The sequence below is a fragment of the Dysidea avara genome, chromosome 4, assembly GCF_963678975.1.
Source record: "Dysidea avara chromosome 4, odDysAvar1.4, whole genome shotgun sequence".
Classification (NCBI taxonomy): Eukaryota; Metazoa; Porifera; class Demospongiae; order Dictyoceratida; family Dysideidae; genus Dysidea; species Dysidea avara.
Genome location: NC_089275.1, coordinates 24,928,256 through 24,945,330, shown reverse-complemented (window position 1 = coordinate 24,945,330; position 17,075 = coordinate 24,928,256). Strand labels below are relative to the sequence as shown.

At 37.5% G+C, this 17,075-nt stretch overlaps 1 protein-coding gene across 3 annotated transcripts in view; it reads right to left on the bottom strand.

The window, feature by feature from the left end:
* Positions 1-17,075, bottom strand: part of LOC136254503 (glutamyl-tRNA(Gln) amidotransferase subunit A, mitochondrial-like) — a 30,822-nt gene extending 13,747 nt beyond the window's left edge. The window contains exons 1-5 of one of the 3 annotated variants that reach the window (XM_066047211.1): positions 16,915-17,054; positions 8,557-8,621; positions 6,780-6,878; positions 773-869; positions 111-278 (exon numbers count right to left, since the gene is read on the bottom strand). In XM_066047211.1, the coding sequence (XP_065903283.1) occupies positions 111-278; positions 773-869; positions 6,780-6,878; positions 8,557-8,620 (428 nt within the window). In that variant the 5' untranslated portion in view covers position 8,621; positions 16,915-17,054. Of the gene's footprint in view, positions 1-110; positions 279-772; positions 870-3,060; positions 3,138-3,185; positions 6,020-6,779; positions 6,879-8,556; positions 8,622-16,914 lie in introns of those variants that run through there. The other 2 variants (XM_066047210.1, XM_066047212.1) reach the window with 2 other exon arrangements.

Here is a 17,075-nt window from a genome sequence, read left to right as displayed (position 1 = left end):
GAAACAGTGGTCATAGTTAAACCCTAAACAATTGAACTTTGCTATCAACATTAATTTTGTGAAATACAAATAGTAAAATACAAACAGTAAAATTAGATCCTGTGACTTACAAATCACACATTCCTGTTGCTACAGCCACAGCACTACCTCCAGAGCTCCCACCAGGTACCAGCCAAACATCAGTGCTGCCTTCCACAGAGTCATCTTTGTTATGCTCATAAATTGGTGGTGACAAGTGACTCTTGCAAGGTCCAAAATGACTTGTTAAATTAGCAGACCTGTATACACACACATACTTTATTAAAAGCCATGCAGTCAAAACAAAGCAGCCATAATGTTTAGAGTTGGATTGTGCTACGTGATGTACAGTGGATCCTCAGTTATCTGAACAGTGTTATTCCTAAACTACACTGTAGTACTGTACTAAAGTTAGAAAAACTTTTGATACAATTCAATTGATTTAATTTACTGCTAAACAAAGCACAAGCATGTGAAACACAGCCACTATGATATTAAATTGGGCTTCAGGTTAAATACGGCCCCTTTATAACTTTTTGAAAACCAGCTGTGTTGAACCTGTCCTGAAGCAACATCTTGCTGAAGTGTATGGTTCTCATGGTTACCAATGTCAGTATATTACTGTGGCAAGCTTTGACATAAATCTTATAGGCTTGTGAAAAGGCTTATAGCAGGCCAATTCTGGATATAGTCAGATGTGTGGAGTGTTGAAGTGACTTAAGTACATAGAGATTATTATTATAAAGTTACATACCCCATTCCAAATTCATCCAAATTAGTTTTACCGATAAGTACTGCCCCAAGGTGAGATAAACGATCTACTACTGTTGCATTAAAAGGAGGGATATAATCTGAAAAAAAAATGCATACAATTAAATGTGACTGTCTTAGCAAAGGCCCGCATAGTTTGCACAATTTCTGAAATTCTTTTTTATCATTTCACTATTACAAGTACACAAAAAATTTGGAATTTTCAACTAGAGTAGGGACCATAGTACATCGATAAAAAGTACTAAAACAAGTTGGAGTAGTCCGTGATATTAAATCACAGTAAAACAATAAGAAGTGTTATATCCCTACTGTGCTCAATATACCATAACGGAAAAGCACAGTAGGGATATAACGCTTCTTATTGTTTTACTGTGATCAGGAGCTTATGAGCTGCCGAAGGAGCATGAAACTTGGTTCCAAATTACGTCATGTTTTTTGAATAAATTGTTATGAATGTCACGCACAATTAGTATACTGTGTTGACTAATGAGATTTTGCTTTCCTTATATGGAAACGAATCACTAATGAATTTGTATTTCGATGGCACCTGGAAGGCAGCGTAAATATCATGCTCCTTTGCCGCCTTCGGTGGCTCATAAGCTCCTGCTGTGATTTAATATCATGGACTAATCCAACTTGTTTCAGTACTTTTTACCAATGTGCCATTCGAAAATTCCCTATTCCATTCGAAAATTCCAATTTTTTTGTGTACTTGTTTATTAACTTTTTTTGCAAATAATTATTATGACTGGTGAACCCACGCATACCACATCTGAAAATGGCACTGCCCACCCCAGCTATATCAATTATCATCTGAAAAGTGAAGTCCATTATGCTTCGTTTTCAGCTATGTTCAACCTGTTACACAGCATTTCAAATCAACAATTTGAAAAGCACCTCTACAATCCACGCATACTGAAAGAAAGAAATGGTGCCATGCGCCCCAGTAATATCAATTATCATCTGAAAAGCGATTGTTGGCTATGTTCAACCCGTTACACAGCAGTACAAATCAAGAACTGTTCGATAAGCACCTCTGCAATCAAAAAATAGCCACTATGAAAAATACGGACAATTTTTCCATTACGAAGGGAAGCCATCACGTGCTACCGCCAAATCAACACTTTCGCTGTTAGCAAAGATGAATAGGACACAAAGGAGGACACTGGTAAGTCCATGAAGAATGCATTGTACATACTGCGGTATGTTAAAAGGCATCTCTTGGGCGGAAGCAATGTCAAACAGTGAAAAAATCATGCCAGTAGCCTTAGCCATTATCACGTTATGCGTATCAGTCAGTCAGTTACTTATTCAGTCAGTAGAAAATTCTGTTAAAATAAATTATTTTTAAAATTCCGTAGCAACTCGTTGAAAGCATTTCGGGTCAATCTCAAAGCTTGTTTGGGCTTAGTTTTACCTAACCAACTCTGCCTCATCGTCGTCAGGGAAAATTGAGGCTGGTTTTTGGGTGATGTTATTTTGTTGACTACGCCTACTCCTTTATGGTCCCTACTAACAGTACTATCGTACTGTATGATAATACAGCTGTGCCCAAAGAATGGGTCAGCAAAGTTTTGGCCTAATATATGATGAATAGTTTTAGAATTATAGTGCGAGACAGTGGGAAGATAAAAGAAATCAATTTGTACAGCGACTACCGTATAGTGGGTTTTTACCAAATCTATAATAACAAATCAATAAAACGCGACACTAATTTCCACGAAAGTAGCTTCTTGCGAAAATAAAATCTGTGTATTAAATTTAGTTCACAATGGACGAGGAGAGGAAAGCATTGCTAAGCTCTAACATACATAGCTACCATGTGTATTAAGAAATCTGGACTACTGTCATTGGCGAGGAGCATACTTGCATTAGAGAACCTGGGAATATGATTGACAGGTATGCTGTGGTAGTACTGCGTGATGATTCAACTGTGGTGGGTCACTTACCACGCACTCTCTCAAGAATGTACAGTTTGTTCTTACTTTGTAGTAGCGTAATTATTTGCAGTCACTGGAGCAAGAAGACATTGCTACTGTATACCCGAAGGATGGCTTGACATCCCATGTAAGTTTATATTCCGGGCAAAATTGAAAGAATTGTTAAAAATATATAAGCTCAAGCGGACATACAGCAAGTTAGAGACACTATTATATTATATAATTATTATGTCATAATAGAACAGGTATGTATGCAAGTTATTAGTTGATAAAAGTGGAACACAATTCAAAACACACCAATGGTGACATACAATAGTTACAACCAACGCACGTGACAGCACGTAATCCAAGATACACATACAGGATACAACATGTCCAGGTAGTCTGTATATAGTAGAATTTTCCGAACTAAATTATGTGTTTAATCGTCAATGTCAGAATAATCACCTGACTTATTGTTGGAATAATTTTCTGACTCACTGTCGGAATAATCATCAGACTCATTGTAGGAGTGATTGTCCGACTCACTGTTAGAGTACACATCTGAGACTAACAGGGATGGAGTTCCATCAAGGTTAACATCATCATCGCCATTCTCTGAAGTCTCTGAATCTGATGATGAATCATTGCCATTGATGAAATCAGTGAGTGAAATTTTGTCTTCCTCTGTTAAGATTTTAAGCGCCTTAAGATAGTGCTGAGCGATAGTAAAAATTTTACTATCACGATAGTTACTCATTAAATATCGCGATAGTGAATACTATCCCGATAGTTTATGAAACACTTTGCTCTTAACAAAGTCTTAGTTGTATAGCTATGATTTGCAGTCATATAGAAAGTTATTTTGCATGCACAGGACATTTGTTAATTAACTGCGTGAGTACGGACTTTTGATGAATACGGACTTTTGGTAAAGCTTTTACAGGCCACTCCTTTGTAAGAAAGCTGGTAATACCAACTGTAAAACAGTATAGAAGGGTTGTTAATACCATTTTAATGCAGATCTGAGCTTATCATAACTATCACGATAGTGATATCCCTACTATCGTGATAAAGATAGTGATTTACTATCGCGATATATCACACTATCGATACTATTGCTCAGCCCTACCTTAAGAATACTGGCATGTCTGAACCCATGTACAACAATGTGGGAGTTATCTTGGAGATGGTTGCACAATTTAAGAAGTCATGCACCACCAACACATTTCACTCTAGCCATGGACAATTAAACTGGCACGTACTCATCATTATGAATCAAATGCTTGGAAAGCCTGCGTGAATACCACTCAGTAAACTGTTTTCTAAGAAATGATTTTATCACTCTATTGACAGAAATGTCCATCGGTTGTAGGTGACCAGTATTGTTTGCTGGTGTCAGCACCGAGTGAATGTGATGATCCTCCAGTAACTTTGTGATACGTTCTGTCATTAGACCTTTAAAATGGTCAATATGGCCAATGCAGGTTGTTGCTCATCAACTCCTACAGTAGCTCTTTGCAAGTGCTCTTCACAAAAAGAGCAATCATTTTGTTAAGGTACTGAAGCATAGTGTCTTCATCCAACCAATGCTTAGGGGTATGTGTAACTTGCCAGTCGGATGGAAAATTGTACTTTGGGAGGCATTTGATTGTCTTGCCTACATAAATCAGTTGAAACGGCAAAATTTCACCCATTAATGTGCCGCACACAACTGCAGTGATCTGGCGTTTGTCTTGGAATCTTGCTATTTCAATTCTTTTTCCCCTTTTATGTCCATAGTCCACAGTGAACTGAGAACCAGATTAATACCAGTTTGATCCCAGTTGAAAATCATTTCACCGAGAATTTCTTCCATCTCTACCGTACTCACAATCTCACAGAGGAACATTTTTTCACTGCATCCAAGTCACCAGGCACACCCACAGTTTTAGTTGAGCCTTTTCTCTTCGTAAAATCCATCCTCTTTAGTAGTGATTTTGCCCATGATACAGATATAATATCAGGGCCACCTTTCTCAGATATCATGTTCTTGTCGTGATTTTTTTAAAAGCAAATTTTATTACCGCTGCAAGCCATTTTTTGCGGAAATAAAATCTTTGCGGTAAAAACCTGCTATACGGTATACCAAAAATAAACTACAGACTTTAAGCGTACAGACTTCAGATTTGGCTTAAGATATTCATCACAAATTGGCAAGTTCAACAAAGTATACTTTTGCCCTGTATATACAGTTGCTACATTTGGGTCGTGTAATTTGCAGCTGGGATGGTACCGGTCGTCAGGTTCTGAAACTTGTGAAACATAGACATAGAGAAGCTGTTAATGTCGATCCTAGACTATTTCAGACAGCTGGTGGGTCGCTGTCTCGCTTCATCCCACCTAACGCTATACAGAAGGCAAACGAGGAAGTAAGAAAAGTTATCGGTTCACCTACTATCAAGAAGATTAACCACCTGTTATCAAGAAGATTAACCACAACATATTTTCTCCTAAACTAAACAGCAAGCAGAAATAGGCAAACTCGCCTTCAAACTTGATGCCACAGAAGCAGCTAGATAGTTTTTAGCCAAGCTAAAAATTCCCATTAATGAACTTAGAGGTATTAAAAAGGACTACATTGTCTAAGAGGTTGAGGAATGATGAAGATGTGGAATTCGTGAACTACCAACTAAAACAAAATAAAGACCACTACTTCTTGGGGTAACCATAGACACAGCTGTACAGGAATACATCTTGAAGGTGTGTGAAAGAGGATGCGTAGTTAATACAACAGTTGTAATAGCAGCAGCCCAAGCTATTGCAATGGTCATGGACAAGTACTGCATGAAAGCATTTTACATGAAGAAATGATGAAAATCTTGTTTACCTTGCAAATAAATGCATACAGTGTATACCTTGGGGCTATGGGAACAGAGCAAAGATAAATATTAGATCTCTCCATGAGCACGCAAATACAAGTTATAATTGGTTTAAGACTTGCTTCCTGAGTAATAGCTCAATCAAAATTTGCACATTTTCTTTGTAGTGTGCATAATTTCACTTTAAAATGTATGCTTGTGTAAACTATGCTGAGATGGTCACAAATTACTATCAGTATTATTTTTAAAAACTTCGGCTTCGCCTCAGGTTTTTATAATCACGAAAATCCTCGTGGTAGGTCTCTAAGTATTACTTAAATGCACAGTACTCTATAAGTAAAAAGTAAAGGAATTTTGTAGCTTGCAAATTGACAATTTGTTGCTTTCAAGTTTATATAGTATAGCAGCACAACCAATAAATTGTGCACTTTTTCATAAAACCATGAAACTTCCCACATAAATAGTAGTCCTCAATACATGTATTTTTGGATATAGTGCAATCGCTGATTTGCCTTTGGTGACGTTTGCTGTTATTTTGTACAGAAAATTGATCATTTTTGTCTTTAACTCCCTGAGGCAGTAATTAACTAGTTAAAACATGGTACCAAACAAAAGATCTTGCTGATAGAAACAACTTGGTTTTTATTTGAAGTCAATAGCTGAATTCATTCTTAAGTTATGAGTATTTTTGTTAGCTGCAAAATTTGATAAATTTATGCATAATTATCTGCCCACAGGTAATTCACACCTAGAGGGCAGGTAAATTTATAAAATTTTGCAGCTGGTAAAAATGATCATAACTTTGTAATGAAATCACCTATTGACTTCAAATAAAACCAAGTTGTTTCTATCAGCAAAATCTTTTGTTTGGTACCATGTTTTAACAAGCTAATTACTGCTTCAGGGAGTTAAAAACAAAAATGATCAATTTTCTGTATAAAAATGGCCGTAAAGGTCACCAAAGGTCAACTCAGCGATGACACTATATCTAAAATTACATGTCATGAGGAGTACTATTTATGTGGAAAGTTTCATGGTTTTATGAAAAACAATATTGCCAATTTTATTGCAAATTTTGGGGGCTACGCCGCTATACTATATAATAATACAGGGTGCACATGTAGAAAAACCTTACAACATTGATTTAATATTATTTATATGCACGTGTGAACACACACACACGCACATAGTGCCAATACATTTACAGAACCTTTCAAAAACCTCGAGCCAGATGTAGTGGTGATACTTCTGGTACACAGATTATCTTTTACTGCATATAACTTTCCATCTACTGTTCCTAATAACTTTCCTATAAAACAACAAGTGAAGTGTTACATAGTAAATGCAGGTACTTCATAAATATACACCAAATACTGCATAACATATACACCTGTACTATTTCCATGTCATGTTAAGACTAACTAACTGGTAATCCTGTTTCTGGTCCACTCATGTAGCAGCTTTAGGCCATGTCTAACTTTGGCCATTATTTGGTATTGTGTGCATTATATTATGTATACAGCTCTTCATAATGTTTACAAATACATTGGTCGATGCTTGACTTGTAACAAAAGATTGAGATACTGTAATAGTGCAGTCACTAGTGTTGTTTTAGTTAACCATAACTAAAACTAAAAGTAATTTTAGTAAGGCAAATATGTAATAGTTAACTAAAACTATAACTAAAGCAAATCCACATTATAACTAAAACTAAATCTATAACATCAGAATAATTTACTAAAACTAAAAAGAATTAAGAAAGATAACTAAAACTATAACTAAAACCAAAAGATTTTCTTATGCACAACTAAAACTATAACTGAAACTAAAACAACAGAGACAATATAACCATAACTAAATCTAGAACTAAGAAGGATTACTATAACTAAAACTACAACTAAAATTATTGAAGAAACTAGCTATGACTATACTTAAAACTAAAACCAAAACCCTTTACTAAAACAACACTATGTTGCTCATACCACTGCACGTACAAGTTCACATGTGTTCTACAGGCGGAACAGAGCACAGAATGAAACTGTATGGCTATATGTAGCATCCAAACATCAATATATGCTATAGTTTGTGACCCGATGGTGGTTTAGTTGGCTATAACAAAACTAAAAGTACTTTTAGTAAGACAAATATGTATTAGTTAACTAAAACCATAACTAAAAGCAAATCCGTGTTATAACTAAAACTAAATCTATAACTAAAATACAACAGAATATTTTACTAAAACTAAATCTAGAATTGGAAAAGATAACTAAAACTATAACTAAAACTAAAAGGTTTTCTTATGTACAACTAAAACTATAACTAAAACTAAAATGTTTTTAGAAATGTTACTAAAACTATAACTATAACTAAAAGATTTTCACATTTTAAACTAAAACTACAACTAAAACTAAAATAACACAGAGAATATAACCATAACTAAATCAATAACTAAAAGAAATTAAGAAAAATTACTAAAACTAAAATTATTGAGGAAACTGACTTTGACTATAAAACTAAAGTCCTTACTAACACAACACTAGCAGTCACTCTACTCTATACTACAAGAAGTGTACCATTTTATCACTATAAAACTGTACATAAGTGGCTACTGTAACAACTCAGTGCAAAAAGTCCTCAGAGCTTTGAGACTATGAAAATTTGGGGCATGCCCCAGACCCTCCAGAATGGCACCTGTGCACGTGTCTGTTGAATGATAGTTTCAAACAAACTCCACTCATCATTGCAACATTGTACTAAAATGTTCATACTAACGGCCCAACAACCATACTACACTCACTGTACTTGGAGTGGTCGGAGGAGTGGCCTAACTAGTAAAGACTAAATGTGCAGATGTCAAATCAATATACTGTATCTGAACTCATGCACCCGAATTCCTGCTCTAAAAGTCTGAATGAATGCTGGAACAAACAGGACAACTGTTTCCCATTTTTCTATAGTACGTACAATATCAAACGGTACAGTCGTACCGTTTAAGTAGGGATCGTGGTGAATGTTTTGTGTGCCATCCAAAATTTGGCCTTTAAAAATCATCCTACAGACATTATACACAGCAAAAATTACCTTTACGGAATAGTACTAGTCCATATAATACATAAAACAGCGTTAAATACAACAAAACACTTACAGGTGGCTGGATAAAATTTTTTAAAAATTGCTAAAAATTCCAATTTTAGTCTCACTGCCTCACTCACTGCTTCACTTGCTGCCTGACCATAGTCGCAAGCCTAGAGCCCAAACGAAGCAGCACACGGTCACCATTTTATGCCACAACAACAAACTCGGTGGGATGTGCCTTTTGGGGTTCCAATGAGTGTACGCCCTGTGTGCCTTGTCTTTCCTTTTATCTTCAATCAAATTGGTTGTCTTCTTCTTTAAGCATCGAAACCATACCAAGGAATTAATTTTCCGTATCAACACTTTTGTGTAGACACCACAAAATTATTTCAGAAAGCGCTTCTGCTGCTGAAAGAGTGGGGCACTTATAATTTCAAGTGTTGAACGTGAAACATTAAGGCTGTTGAGTTGTCACTTCGACTTTTGCCAATGCCTGGACTGCAATCGACGAAGATATTTGAGACGGACTGATACTCGACAGTTTGTTCCTCTGAACACACTGACTCAGCTACTCAGTGCCGGACAGCGAGATCAGCAAGTGATTCATGTGATTGGATAGTAGCTACTCACATGGAAATTGTATTACTTCATCCTGTTAGTTGCGACTAAGCTCCAGACAACTGAAAGGGCGTGTTCATTCGAACAACTTCCAGCCGGTGTGAATAAAACGCGGACCATTGGACTGAGACAGGTCATAGATCTGAGCGTCACTGCTACTACGATCAAAAGTAAGCTATGCACGCTACTACAGGCCTATGTGCTTCCAATTTTGGCACAGTACGTATTTTAATAAGCTGTAACTAGCTAGCTGTGCTTCAACAAAAAACTAAACAACTAGTATTTTAAAAATTGTTAATTTAAAAATGAAGTAGGGGTCTATCCAATAAAAAGTAGTGAAACAAGATATGAATGATGATATTACAGCATAGCTCGATGGGAAAATCCCTCCCTACTTCATTTTTAAATTAACAATTTTTAAAATATGCATATGACAGTGTTGCATACTGAGGAAGGTAAGAAAAGCAATGGTCTAAGCCAACATTATGTATATATAACCAATGCAAGTCATATCGATTTATTGCCCCACCACACCACCTATCGCCTTCCCCTTTGTAAGGTCTGATCATTGTAGCATTACAGAGTTGTGCTAATGAAATGTAACTAGACAGATGCTATAATCATTGTGGGGCGAGCCTGATATAGCTATTTAATGCAACCAACTGAACATACAGTGACAGTTAAATGAAATGAATGGTTCTGATCAAATCAATACAAGTATAGAAAAATTAGGAATTTTGGGATCATAGAAATAAAAGGTAGGGAAACAAAGGAGGTTGCCTACACCTGCAGATATACTGTCAATCCCTATATCAGCCTATACCCATGACTAAATTAGGGAGTAAATGTCCAGTGGAATCCCTCTAAGATGGACACCATTGGGGAATGACATATGTCCTTTATATGGAGGTGTCCTTATTTAAGGGGTTTTCTAAAATTTTTAAATACTCAGTTTTAATGCATGAGACTAGACCAATTGGTGGAGCATTTTGTATTATTTGTATTAATGCTTTACAGTGACCAGCACTGAAGGTCTGCAGCAACATGTGCTGCAGCCTTAGGATTACCTAACCTAATTTCAAGGACTTAGACTTAGTGACTTATAGCTGAAAAGGTGTAACAGGAAAGGGGCCAAAGTAAGGAAAAAAATCCCTCCAACCCCAGGAATTGAACTGCAGGTCACCCAATGTCTAGTCGGGGCCACACTCAGTCTCCTCCAGGAGGGATGGATTTTCTTCCTTAATCCTAAAGTATTTATTGTATTAATGCTTTACAGTATGATGGGTTATGGTACCATGTGAACCAGATATGATCAGACGCTTCAAGCTAGCATCATATAAACGTCTGAGGAGGAGGTGTTAGAATGATGTAATGAAAACCAAGGCAGAGCCAAGATTTTTATTGCATCATTCTAACACCAACTCCAAGGCGTTTGCACTTCAAAAATGCTAGTTGAGTGTCTTAGTGTTTTAGAAAATGGAACAAGAACAACCCATAGTTAGTCCTGCTGTGCTCCAGAGAGAGCTTTCGGGATTTATGTTAGTTCCATCTGTGGTGGAAAGTGCTAACTTTGAAGATTATGTTGAAAGGATCAGTACTCGTAGGGAGTGTAACATTTACTGAAGAAGCTATTACAAAGAATTAAGGTGAAGAACTTGACACTGCAGGTTATTAATTAATAGAAGTATCGCAACAATTCGAAGCATCTCAGCAGCAGCAGTTTGTGGTGAGGGAATCTTTGCGACTTGATGAAGGTGACGTAACAGAACTACAAGAACTTGATACACTGTAGTTTGTTATCGCAACAATTTGAAGCATCTCAGCAGTAGCAGTTTATGGCATCTCCACAACTTTGTGCTATCTACCATACCGACAGCTAAGGAAAGTAGCAAACAATACAGCAAAGGCAGCTCAGTATGTTCCAATAGGCCAGTCTGGGGTGCCTTTTTCTCCAATGGATGTTGAAAGTGTAAAGCAGTCTCGTGTGCCTAAAAAAAAGCAAGCAATTACAAGTTGGACACTAAACCTTTGGTGACCGCAGTAGTCTGTATGCCGTGCAGAAAATATCTTACCTGCTGAAAATGGCCGCCAATTACACAGTGACATAACTAAAATGAAAATAGCAGATGTTCTGTTTTGGCTTCAGAGGTTTATATTAGAAGTGTGCAAATTGTACCAGGCATGTTGTGCTGTATAGAGAGCTTTGCGGGAAACTGGCCACGATGCAAATATATTTGAACAATTTGAGTTTGCAAAAGTTCGAGCAGAACTTAAACTACTTAATGCTACAGGGAATTATGTAGAAAAGAAGAAAGCTAACGAAATGGAAGAGATGCTGCGGGAAAATGGCTTGCTTGGTAACTATACACCTGAAGTTTTATCTAATACATTAGTGCACATGATAGGCTTTTGTTTTGCACTAAGGTCTGGTGAAGAGCACAGAAAGTTACATCATAAACCATCACAAATCAAGCTTGTAAAACTACCTGCTTATCTGCATTATAAAGAAGATAGTTCCAAGTTGGCTTGCCTAGTTGTAAGTGTGTTCCAAAGGAAGTTATACATCATATGAACAAAGAAAATCCTAAAAGATGCTTGGTACGACTTTACCGGCTGTACAACTCACATTGTCCCAGAAATCCACCCAATGGTGCCTTTTAACTTGCTCTTTTACATAATCCTGTATGAGAGTGCTGGTTTAAGAAAGCCCCATTAGGCCACTGTAAATTAGCACAAGTGATTCCTAAGCTTATGAAAATAGCAGGAATCCCTGGATATTTTACCAATCATTCTCTGGATGCTATTACTACTACACGGTTATATGAAGTACAGGTAGATGAAGCCACTATAATGGAGAGGACTGGCCATAGATCAACAGGAGGTGTCCGGGTATACAAAAAATCTTCTGACATACTGAAGGAGTAATGTTCTTAATCAAGGACTGATGAATAAGAAGACAAAAAATGGAGGACGGTGAAGCTGAAGACACAGTGTCTGTTAATCCTAGTGGTACTGTGTCTGGTCAACCTAAAATGGATACTGACACTGATGCCCAAAGTGTCTAGTGGTACAATGCCTGCTCAACCTGTGATGACTCCCAAAATGGACTTTGGTAATGCAAGTAACATAACTATCAACTTTAACTATCAACTTTAACTACAACTTGCCTACATTACTGACTAACTTTGAACTTTTTGTATTGGCTAGTGAATTTGTAGTCACATGTGATTGTTTGTTTGTTTGGTAACCACAAGTCTCTTACTACTAAGAGATTTGTGGTCTAGTTTCTTAGTAAATAGTAAATTTCACAATAATAGAAACATCAAAGCATCCTATACGTACCATTTTCTAAATAGCAACAAAAGTGATGTTATTGAGCATGGGTTACGTAGGGATGGTATATTTAGCGGAATGGCGGAAACAGCAGAATCGTAGCTTACAGATTATGGACAGCCTTAAACACCCATCACCACCTAGCTACTCACTGTTACATACATAAAAACAGCTACATAGAACTCATCACGATTAAAGCATAATTATGGTCTGTATCACTGATTTCTGTCTTCTTGCAGCTTTAAATAACATCATCAGTAGCAATCAATTCTTAGACTGTAGTCTCAACCATCACACCCCATAGCTATAATAGTTTGAAGCACATGTTACTAGAAGCGCCTTCAAGGGGGACACTTATAATTGAAAATCTGTAAAAGCCACCTAGAGAAAATAGAGTATGGCCACCTAAAACTAAGCCTGACTATTCAACACCAGTTAAAGAACAATCTAGAATGCTCTTATCATGTGTTTGGTAACTAGCTATAGGGCACATCTAGTAGCATGCACTTTAAAATATGGTGTGCTAATTGGAAGGCTCATTGGAAGGTGATGATCAATAAATTATTAAATTAACTGATGAGGCTCGAGATAAGAGTAAAGTCTAAGAACTGATTGTCACAAATGATAGAAGACAGAAAATCGACACTACAAAGACCATGCACTTCAATTGTTGTGAGTTCTATGTAGACTAGCTATCTGTTCTATATGTAACAATGAGCAACTAATTGGTAGTGGATGTTTTAAGATTGTCAATAATCTGTAAACGACGATTCTGCTGTTTCCGCCGTTTCCACCATTCTGATAAATATATCATCCCGGTTACCTATGGTGTGTGGCCTCTACTACACTATACAGACAATTAAGCATTTATACATGTTCCCATAAAGACTTGTCTGATTACTCCATGTTTGATTAGTTATCAAGATGGTTGGCTATACAGATTATATAGTTTATCCTGTAGTGCAGTTTATTCTTAAAGTGCACTGGCTACTATTTTCAGAATACCCGGGTAAGAACATTAACAGCAATTCTTCTATACACATTCATATGGCTTCTCGTAACTTCAGCGCTTTGCCTTTTACTTTGAAGAATAGGTAATACAGAGACAGTGCTTTCTGCATTAAATGATGTAGTTCGATTGATTGTAATTGGCAATGAATCTTTGTTACTTGTGTCTGCGATTAGCGAGGTGTTGTACTGTAGCGCTTGCCATGTCTGGGAATTGTGCAGTGTCCAGTTCACGGAATAGAGAGGTGTCCGCTATTGAGGGGGCATTAATACACACAGGTATTGGAAGTTGCATTTGGGACTTTATTAATTGTCCATTATAAAGAGGCTGAGGCTGTCCCCCATTTAGGGGTGTCCGTTAAGAGGGGTTCCACTGTATATCTGCAGATGAGGGTGAACTCTCTTGTTTACCTACATTTTGTTTATATGAGGTCTAATCGAACTTAAAATTCCTAAGTTTTCCTTATACTTGTGTTTACTTTTTTGTAACATTATTATGACTGTTGAACCCATGCATACCTCATCAAAAGAAAGAATGGCACCAGAGTTTAATGTTTTCGTCTGAACGTGCACCCCAGGTATCAATTACTGCCATTATGCTTCAATATCAGCAATGTTCACCCAGTTATACTATGCATGAAGAACGGTAGAAAGACACCTTGCAATCAATCCAGTCACCATGAAAAATACGGATGATTTGTGCACCCCAACTACTCGAGATTGGACAGTGGCCATTACACTTCGCCATCACCTATTCAGTCCATTACACAGTGTTACAAATGAAGAACAGTACATACGAGAAGCATCTCTCCAGTCGTTACATGAAATACGGGCAAGATACCAACACACCCACAGGGAAGCCACATTGTGCTATTGCAAATCAACACCTTGCGTTGTCAGCAAAGAGCCGAAACACAAATAAAAAGAGGACAAAGGCAAGTCCATGATGCCTGTATCCATGATGAGTGATGCATGTATCCATGATGAGTGATGCATGTATCCATGGTGAGTGATGCGTGTATCCATACTGCGGTTGACAAAAAGGCACATCTCGGGATGAAGCGATGTTGAAATCAAGCCTGTAGCTATATCCATTGTCGAGTTATGCTTGGCTGAAGGCATCAGTTAGTTAGTCAGGTTAAATAGAATATTTGTTTTAAAATTCCATGGAAACTTTTTGGAAGGGTTTGGGGTTGGTCTGAAGACATTTTTTAGCTTGGCTGTGCCTAACCAATACTGCTAGGTTGTCATGAAGGGAAATTGAGTTGGATAACATTTTTGGCTGGAAAATCCCAGTTCTGCATGATCCCTAATATACAGTACTACCGTATCATATGATTAAAACAATTTTAAAACTTGCAGCATTTAAATTATTAAATGAAACATATACTATGGTTGGCAGAAGTTGTGTAAATTGAGGCATGATGATCCACTGTGCACACACTTACAAACAGGGTATTTGATAAGGCAATATGGTGCTCCATTGGCCCAGTGTGAACACAAAATGACCCACACAACTCATGGCTTCTGCTCCAATTTTCTCAGCACTAGTTAAGCCTTATGACTGATACACATACAACATAAGCTGCTTGGCCCAGTGGTATACTACTGGTGGAGCAGTAGATGTCTGGGTTGGGCCAGTTTGGCTCAGAGTTTCAACACTTATCAAAACCCTGCTTACAAACCTTGCTTGTCTTTCTTCATTGGTTTTCCATTCTCTTCTAAGTCTGTCATGCTCCCTTCTTTTTCTGAGCCTCTCTCTTCTGTTTCACTCGCAGTTTCAACACTTCTTAGCACATTGCTAACCACTGCATGAGAACATGCCACATACACAAGCCAAAAAGCACAAGAACGTTCAACGTGCACTTTTGCACACGTGGCAGTTGATGAATTTCTGTGTTCTTTGTGTAAACTTTAGGTTACGTGACGGTCTAATCAAATCGACTAATGCCAGTGTGGGGCTCACTCAGGATTGTCCCAATTAAACAATGATGTCGTAATAATGGCAGCAAGAATGGCATGTCCAACAGCCATACAAAGTAAGTAGTTCAACAAACGGTTGCTAAGATATTTTCCCTCAACTTTCCATAGGTGGCATCACAAGTACATGTTTTTGTACATCAACTAACTCCATCTTTTGTTCTTTTAAAGAATGACTACAAGCAGCCCTAATCCCCACAAAATTTCGTGACAAACTCTTCTACATATTACATAAGTCTATGGTGCTCAAAAACAAACATCGATATTTAGAAATTACCGATAACACTACAAATTTTGAATGCTAGAGTAAGCAGACCCTTCCTCATTTTGTGAAAGGGCAGGTACCGCCAGACTACACGTCTGCCACCCCCGGGCTTTACAGTGGGAATCAACATGAATCTGCTGCTCCATTATGGAGCATTTGACAACCGTTCATTAAGTGCCCAAGCACTTGTGTTACTAGTCAAATCCCTACGCTGCCATTGTTTCACCTGGAGCTGATGGTGAGGATTTGACACACCATAGATAGTACACTGTATATTCTACCTATGGACACATATGTTTGCTATTAAAGGCCACTCCAAATAAATTCTCTGTTTCCCATCCACAATCCGCATCTAGTTACTAGTACTGTCACAGATATTCCATTATTCCGTATTCTTCAATTATTTTCCAGTTATTTTTGCATTCTGTACAGGCTCAATAAAAGCATTGATCCTTTACACCCCGGATCTATGGTAAAAGCCATCTTGCATCTTCCAACTGCCACTGTAATACGATCTGCGACCTCAGTCAAAGCAATTATGTCAAAGAACAAGACCAGTTTTACACGGAGGACAATGGTCAAACTGCTTTGTCAGCATGGTCAAAGCTTCGCGAGTAGTGTATGAAAATACAGTGGAAAAAAAAACAAAATTCGGTCAATGGTCAAGACAAATTTTCAGCGAAAGTCAACAGACAAAGTCAACAATCGATCTTGACCGGCTTTCACCGCAGTCGCAGATCACAATACAACGGCTATTGGAGTGACAGTCAGCAGTGCTATCAAATCAGCAGAAATCATGTGTGTTATTTTTGCAACTTATTAAAGGAAGGTACAAGCTTAAGCATGCTTTATATGCAGCATTTTATGGTTGTGCCAAGCAAATATGGACCTCCCGCATGCAAATATGCCCGAGTCCAGGAAGGGAAACAGAGAATTTATTTGGAATGACCAAACAGAGAATTTATTTGGAATGACCAAACGTGCATGCGGGGGGTAGTGGGACAATACATTGATAGCTATATTATTATCAGTTAGGTACTGGGTGCATTTCATTTCGCGAGCATACCATTTTCTCGTCTTTCCTGCGACATTAGTACTTCTGCTTCACATTCCCGATATCTTTCCAAAATAAACGCATTTAAACTTTTCAATCTCTTGTAAGCTGAGGCTGCTGAGCGATAAAAATCAAGTACCCCCATTTCTGATCGTATAGTGGCCAGACCCTTT